The following is an 8,635-nucleotide window of genomic DNA, read 5'->3' on the forward strand; positions in this document are numbered from 1 at the left end:
GAAATACATGGTACTATCTAAATGAACCTTGGAAACATTATGTTAAGTGAAGTAAGTCAGACACAAAGGGAAATATATTGCATTAGTCCACTTATAAGAGATGTCTAGAACAAGTCAATACAACAAAACATGTATGACTACAATCCTATTTTGTGATATGCAGGAACAAACAACATGATACGAAGTGAAAAATGTCTGGCTCACATGATTATGTATATTTTGCTGCTTATATCCAATTTCTAGAAAAACGAAAACTAAAGAGATGGAAAGTAGATCAGTGATCCCTGGGGTGGAAGCAGGAACAGCTGCAAACTGGCAAAAGGTAACTTTCTCTGTGAGAAAAGTGTTTTAAAATTAGACTGTGGTGATAGTTGCACAATTACATACATTTACCCCAAATAATTTACCCCAAACTGTACACTTACAATGGGTCAGTATTACGTTATTTACATCATACCTCCGTAAAACTTTTTAAAATGAGCTTAGATAATTTCAAGAGTTTCTAAGACTCCATTTCTAAAACTCTCCAACTCAAAGACCCACACCAGTGTGGGCCAGTACATAGCAGTCTAACTTTTGTTTGCTAGGTATTGGTTAAAAGGCTTGGATTTTATTGAGGTTGAACTTAACTTAAATGTAAGCCATTAGCCCCCCCCCCAATAAGATGATTATTTTTTTTAAAGTAAGCCATTAAGTTAAATTCCACTAAATACTTCACCAAATAACAAATTTACAAGATATATGTATGTATAAAATGCAACATTTGCCAGGTCAAGGTTTTTCACATGCTCAATTTCGTGATGGTAATTACATTAATGATGCGGTGTAACTAACACTAGTATCTGTTGTCAAATTTTCCATAACCATAAACAGTGTTTCTTGTATTTCAAATACTTTAGGATGCTCCTCAAAATTATTATTCTCCTGTAAATATTTGTCTCTGTTTCCTCTTGTTCTTGTCTGAGTCCCAGAGATTAAAGCTCTCTTCTCTATTACCTCATACATAGCCAAGATGCTGGCAAACTACAGTTAGAGGGCTAAATCTGGTCTGCCATCTGCTTTTTCAAACAATGTTTTATTTGGTCTACATACTGTTTATGGCTGCTTGCTAATTTCAATAGTTGTGACTGAGACCCTATGGTCCATAGCACCTGAAATAAAAAGTTTGCCTACTCCTAACCTAAGTAATCTCTAATGCTTTGCCGCCTGCCCCCGCTTCCTTCTCTCACAAGTCATGGATTCCAGCAAGTCCTTCTTCCTCTCTTCACAAATGCCCTCATCTTCCCAATTCCTGGAATACAAGTCCAAACCCATCGGCTTGATAGTGCTCACCATGCTCTGACCTCATTTTCTCTCCGCCGTGCCTCCCCTTCACTCTCTCAGGGCCAGTCTCACAGAACCCCAAGTGTGTTATTGCTCAGTCTCTAGACTGAGCCCTCCACAATGCCTGGTCTTATAAAGTTCTCTAACTCAATCTGACTACGGCAACTATCTTATATCTTTTCTACGATTCTCAAACATACAATTGTCCTCTATTCCCACATTTTCAATTCATGACTTCAACTATAACCCAAAGAAAAACTAAGTCACTGGAAGGACGACAATACCATCCATTTCCTGTTACCAACAATACCATCCATTCCCTATTACCAAATCTATAAGACTACCTGGGGCTGCACCTGTCAGCGCAGCCATCAGGGGAGTGTATTTCCTGCCAAAGGCTCATATTCAAGGATGCTCTTAAGTTTCACCTGTTCTATCTTTAAAAACACACACACGCTCTATCAAACGCTCAGCATTTCCAGCCTCTCCCTTCACAGCAGCCCCATTGGCAAACACAGCTCTCGGATGACAGAAGAAAAGCTACCTTTCTACCTACTTCTCTTTATTTACTCCTTTTCACCAGCAAACCTGGACTGGAACAGACTGCCGCACCTATCTTCACAGGGAGCTGGTGGATTCGAACTGCTGTTCTTTCCATTGAGAATTTAAACACTGCACACCAGGACTCCTTAAGAAATATGTTATTACATTTGCATACATGTACAGCTACACATGTATTTTTGCAGGTCACATTCCCTTTAGTAGAACTACTAAGTCACAGTATACCTAACTGATACTGCCAAATTGCCTCCAAAAACACTGGGCGGTAGGTATATAGACTCCGCCAAAGTATGAAAGAAACAATTTGCCTGTTATTTTGCCACCTTTAATATTAAAACTGTAAGACTCCAACAATCAAACAAACAAAAATACATGTGTAACTGTACATGTATGAACCAGCTCTAGTGTCACAGATGGTGGTCTATTCACAAAGTGTGAGCACCTAGGAGGTGATCTTATTGGGGCTGGGAGAGACATTGAGTCCGGTTTGGGACATGTGCCTTTCTTTCAGACACAACTGGATCCAATGTCTCAACTGATGATGGGAAATTCAAATGGAGAAGTTTAGCTGAAGTACGATGGAAAGCTCAGTACAGGGATCTCGGCTGGAAACACAGATTTGGTGTAGTATACACACATCATGCTGTTGTCAGGTGCCCTTGAGTTGGTTCTGATACACACACAAACACCTCATATGCTCTTTTTTCGGGAGGTTGCCTTGGCAACTCTAGTACCAGCGTGTTCTTTGCTTGAGCAGCCAAAGTAAAACTTTCCCCTTTCACTTTCATGCAGTCTCTGTCCCTGTATCCGTCTGAGGAAGGCCTGAATTGGTAATAAAATCCACCAATGGGAAAAAGATGAAGTTGGTTGTGCCCATCCAGATGTATTGCCTCAGAAAACCCTATGGCCAAGCCCTGTTCCACTACGAATTGGAACAGACTCAATGGCAGTCGTTTATAGGATGGTCTGGGGTCTGCTTACCTCTGCAGCATTATCTTTGATGACCTCTCTCACTATATTCTCCAGCCACAATAAACTTCTTTTGGCCCCTCACAAGTACAACTTCTGATCCTATTTAACATCTGGTTCTAGAGTACTCTTCCCTAATCACTCTCCCTGGCTTGACTAGGTTATATACTTCTACAATCCCATTTATTTGCCCTCTGGAAGTATTTATCACTTTCATTTCTACATGGTGCTCAATAATCTGCCTCCACCATCAAAGCTAGAACTTCCAAAAGGCAGGAACCATACATTCCTTGTTATTGAACACCTGGACTAGCCTCTGCTTTAGGGATACAGCTATGAACATGCCAGATGAAAATTGTGGCTCTCCTAGACTTTTCAGTCTAGTTGGAGGTGATCAATAGTAAATAAGAACATCAACAGGATAATTCTACATAGTGACATATTCCAAAGACATAAGCAGGATATATGACAGAGACCTCTTGCACATGTGTATAGTGGAGGAAAGGAGGCTACAGTTTGAGGAGCATGGCTAAGGAATGTCTGTCTAAGGAGATGACACTTAAATAGTGAGCTGAAAACTCACTGCCATCGAGTCAATTTTGACTCATGGCGACCCTGTAGGACACGGTAAAACTCGTGTGGGTCTCCATGACAATAATTCTTCACAGGAGTAAAAGGTCCGTCGTCTTTCTCCCTCGGAGCTGCTGGTGGTTTCAAACTGCTGGCCTTTCGGATCGCAGCCCAACTTGTAACTACTATGCCACCAGCGCTCAGTGAGAGCTGAATGACACCCTAGTCCAGGGCCTAGCACAATACCTGGGTCACTTCCTAGAGCATATGCTAAATAAACAAAGAGCATAATGAAGAAAAAAATTACTGAGTTATACTTGTGTGGTACATTACAGAATTCCAAACTAGAAGCGTATTCATTTAAAAAATAATACCCATGGTGTGACACAATTTTTCTATTGTATATACTTACCTGCCTTCCTAAATACAGCAAGTTCAGCTCTATACAATAGTATTTTCTGTAATGATTAAAATGCTTTACACTTGTCCTGTCTAGTACAAAAACAAAAACCACTAGCCATGTATGGCTACTAAGCACTAGAAATGTGGCTAGTGAGGCTGAGAAAATATTCCTAAATTTAATTTCAGTTAAATGAACCTTAAACAGCCATGGCTATCATATTGGATAGTATAGTCTAGAACAGATGGAATTACAAAAGCTAAAAAATATATGAATGGACAGAACATTTCAGTACTCCTCTACATGTACCATGAAGGAATTCCACCCCACTTCCACCTGCACCCCCAAAAAACAGTTCCACTTCTATTTTCTACTGAAGAACATTAACAAACCTATTTATACACAAAATCCTTAAAAGGTGCCTGAGGGGGCCTCTACTCTCCCTTTTTTCTAGTAACAGAAAATACCCTTCTTTCCCATGGGAAGCTCATTCCACATCCTTCAGATATGCTAACCCGACCTTCAAGAGTGGCCACACAGGGCAACATTTGCCAAAGGACAAAGTTCACACAGCAAGAAGGATTAGGAGAGGAGGAGGAGTGGACACAGGAAATACATGGAGGAAGTGGAATGAGTGGTTACAAGGTGATGATTAAAATCAATGACATAAAATAAAGTGTATGGACTGTTTTATGACAGGGATTTGCTCTGTAAGCCTTCACCCAATTCACAATAAAAAGTTTAAAAAGAGTAGGCATATGACCCAAGGCCTCAATATTTAAGAAATTAGAAAACACCACCACCCTGGCCACAACAATTGGTTTGGGAGTGGGCACATGATTTAAGTGGGGTCAATAAGTATTACTCAGGATTTTCCTTCCAAAATTACTGTTCAGTCACCATTCTCAGGTTTCCTTTATATAGATTTGTCACACAATCAAACTATGGCTTCTCAAAAATTACAAGCAGCTCTGGTACATAACTTTCTTATCACTGAGATTTTAAATTGTCAAATCAAAATTAAAAGTATTTTCTTCATATTCAACAGGAGACCTGGATTATAGCTTTGTTCTGACTTAAACCATATGATTTTAACCTCCCTGGCGATTTATTTATGTCAGTAATATCGTACCCAAAGCGGTACATTGTTTTGCATAAAATTTGTTGTTTTATATTGTAGGCCTGTAATTCTTAAGAAATTACTCATTTTAATCTCTCTAGTAGACATTCCAGGTATGATAAACTTTAATACACAAAATCATGAATTATAATAACTATAAAAATAATATAATTTTTTCAACAATGCAATCATATAAAAGCCACTGCAATTTTTCAAAAATAGTACAACATCAAGGGTGCATTCAATAAAAATCCTGGATGTGAAAAATTTTGAAACATGGGATTGCACAAACTCCGACGTCACAATCAGGACAATGGAACCTGGCTTGCTTTCGTATTCTCTGTCCACTGCCAGCTCGCTTTGAGCAACAAACCACACACATCCTTGTAGGTGCTGACTTTTTTCAGTTGGTGGGATATAGTCCATGAAGTGACGACCAGTCAGGCGTTCTGGGTTGACATCAACAGCGCGATCTCCAGGTCTATTCACAGCCATTGATGGTGTCTGGTGGTTCACAAAGATCCATTCAGCAACTTTCCAAATGAAGTCAGAATGAACCAAAGGCTTGTCACTCTTTGCTCTGTGCAAAATGTAGGCATTCCACAAGCATTGCTCGAGAAGATACCTGACGGTTTTGTCTTCTTGTATGCAGTATTTCGTTTGCTGTTTTCGCATTGCTGGTAGAATGTAAGTGCTTGGTCGGCTCTGTGGACACCTCCCCTGGTTTTACTGTAGTCTATCACTACTTGTGGCTTCATGACTTCTTCCCCATCTTTCGTGCGCTCCATAACAGCTGCGGTACTATGAACTGTACTCATCAGGCTCACATCTTTCTTGTCACGCCATCGCAGTGCCATCATCTTGCCTTTCTGCCAGGCAATCATTTCTCCCGTTTTTAGCTTCTTCTTGCCAAATATTGCTGGCATGTCACGCCGGTTAGCCCTGACGGTTCCATAGGCATCGGTTTTGTTTTTTATAAGAAACTCATAAAGTTCAGGGGATGTATAAAAGATGACAGTTGTAACGCAATAGCCCTGATTTAGCAATGGCTCAATGAGTGTTAGAACAGAAGATGTTGCCATTCCATAGTCGCTGTACTTTGGATTGCATTTTGTGCCTTTTCCACTGTGTATGACCGAATTCCAAATGTAGCCAGTTGACGATTCACAGAGCATATAGGATTTTATGCCAAATCGTGCTCTCTTTGATGCAGTGTTATTGTATCCAGCTGATCCATCCCTTATAAGCCATTAAACTTTCATCTATGCTGATGTCTCTTTCTGGCACATAAGTCTGCTGAAAATTCTTTACAATCATTTGAGATACTTCCCAAATTTTCTTTAGTTTTGGTGCAGGATGAGTAGTTTCATCAAATTCTTCATTGTTTGTGAAGTGAAAAATTTCACAATCGGGGAAAATCTGTATTCTGACATGACGGTGCCGAAAAATGGAGTTGCAAGTAATTTATTGGTGGTCCAATACCATCTCCGCAGGGTTTCCCCACCACTCCCTGAAGTATGATGAGGCCCAGACATTTCTGAATGTCATCTTTGGTCACTGGTTCCACTTTCTGCTTCGTGAAAACCTATGAAGCAGAGTAGCGGACTGTTGCTCTTTGTACCGGTTTGTCTCCGGAACAATTTTTTCAATGACCTCATCGGTCAGAAATAATTGTAGGTTCGCCAAACGGTCGTTGTGGTCAACGTCTCCTTTCACACCAGGTGCTCCAGTCAACGGGAATCTCGGGGGAGCTGTCGGATCCGTTCCGCAAACAATAGAGCACCAAGTTCGCACATCGCCGAGTTCAGGTGCGGAATCATTACTGTCGTCACTTATCTGATCAGTGTCAATGTCAGATGATGAATTTCCTCATGAACTGCTATCGCTCAATTCTGCGAGTAATTCTAAGTCACTGTCGCTGTCATTTGTCTGGTCTAAAACTCCTTTTGTGCTAAAGTGACACTTTTTTGATGCCATGGACAAAAAATTTCCAGGCAAAATTTTTTCCAAATGACAGTAAAAGGGCAGGCAGGGCACTGGAGACTGATCTAGGGACAAATCTGAGGTGATTTGCTTTGATACAATGTAATCCTCACAGGTTACACTGTATCACTGTTTGTGTGTGTAATGTCTCTTTTAGACTTGCAGTTTTGAATTTCCCGCCCAGTTCTGCCCCCATGCAGCGACACTGAACGGACAGAGAACGGACAGAGAACGGACCTGAACGAGGAAGTCAGATCGCAGTGTAATCTCTGCAGTGTACTCCCGAATCTGGCTTTGGGTTACCGCTTCTGACAGTTAACATTTACCCCTAGCCACACTTGGGATTACCTCCAGGGACGTTAAAGACTGACTGGGGAAGGGGGAGAGGGGGGCACACGGGGAAGCAAGCTAGGTATGGGGGGGTCTTTTAATACACATGTTCCAGATTTTTACAGTAGTTGTGGCAGTATTGTTTATTTCCTGGCTCTCTACACCTTATATTTTACTTCAACAATCCTGGAAGGAAAGCTAAAGCTTAAAAAGGACACAAAACCTGGAAACATTCACTCTTCCCCCATTTCCTGTCTCCAAGGAGATGTCAACTCACAGGATCAAGAATATCCTGCAGTAGGTTATCGAGCCTCCTTCACCCATCACCCCAACATACGCTTAATCTCCAACAGGTGCACTTTCTAGATGAATTTGGTTTTCCTGCAAGTACGCTTCGGTTCAATAAAGTTTCCAATATTTGAAAAGCAATTGTTAAGATGAATATTGGGCACTGCATTGCAGACTCACCTGGAAATTTTATGATTTTCTAGTAGTCTAGTCAAAGCTGTAATCTTATATCAAAAAAAAAAACGTAGAAAGTTAAAGATACAATGAAAGTTGTGTTCTGTAATCTTCTGAAATTAATTACTATGTAATACAAAGGAAAAACTACAACACTAGGTGAGGTAAAGTAAAACTATTCCAAGTCATTAAAAGAAGTTTTAAAATAGAACCGCATGACACTCATACATAGAACAGCGGTTCTCAACCTGTGGCCGTGGCCCCATTTGGGAGTCATACAACCTTTTCACAAGGGTCATCCAGTTCCTAACAGTAGCAAAATTACAGTTACGAAGTAGCAATGAAAATAACTTTATGGTTGGGGGGGTCACAACAACATGAGGAACTGTATGAAAGGGTCACGGCATCAGGAAAGTTGAGAACCATTGCTCCAAAACAAGGCTTTTAAAAATTAAAAATGTATGCCGTATATAATCTTACCCTTGTGACTTTGTTTCCTGGACATTGCAGTATCTTTAATCTCAAAAACTATAGAGGAAAAGTATCCTTTTGCCTTGTCTGGGTTGAATGCTGATAGTATCTCTGACTTAGTTGGAAGTGACAAATACAAAATCCTAGTTGGTCCAATTTCTGCTTACTAGCTGTTACTTCCTTCCCTTCTCTTCTATCAACTTCTTGTCAGGAAATATCATTGCAGACATTCATGTCTCTTTTCCAGGGAGAATCTGGAGGAAAAACACAAACATAGTCACCATTACATAATGGCTGCATTTAAGAGATACAAGTTCTATATTTGCTTTGTCTTTAAAAAAAGAAAGACACAAACTATAAAAAGTTACTCTAGGAGACCCAAAGCCCATCTGTAGGTAACGGGACACCCCTTACAGAAGGGTCTCGGGAAGGAGATGAGCCAGTCA

The 8,635-nt window shown here is 40.4% G+C and overlaps 1 protein-coding gene across 1 annotated transcript in view; it reads right to left on the minus strand.

Annotated features, from left to right (window-relative positions):
• Window positions 1-8,635, minus strand: part of SPATS2 (spermatogenesis associated serine rich 2) — a 139,200-nt gene that overhangs the window by 82,470 nt on the left and 48,095 nt on the right. The window contains exon 2 of the mRNA XM_013006956.2: window positions 8,199-8,443. Coding sequence (XP_012862410.2) covers window positions 8,199-8,223 — 25 coding nt within the window. The 5' untranslated portion in view covers window positions 8,224-8,443. The remainder of the gene's footprint in view (window positions 1-8,198; window positions 8,444-8,635) is intronic.

This window comes from Echinops telfairi, unplaced genomic scaffold (genome assembly GCF_000313985.2).
Source record: "Echinops telfairi isolate 266 unplaced genomic scaffold, ASM31398v2 ScPeMD7_12;HRSCAF=54, whole genome shotgun sequence".
In the NCBI taxonomy this organism is placed as follows: domain Eukaryota; kingdom Metazoa; phylum Chordata; class Mammalia; order Afrosoricida; family Tenrecidae; genus Echinops; species Echinops telfairi.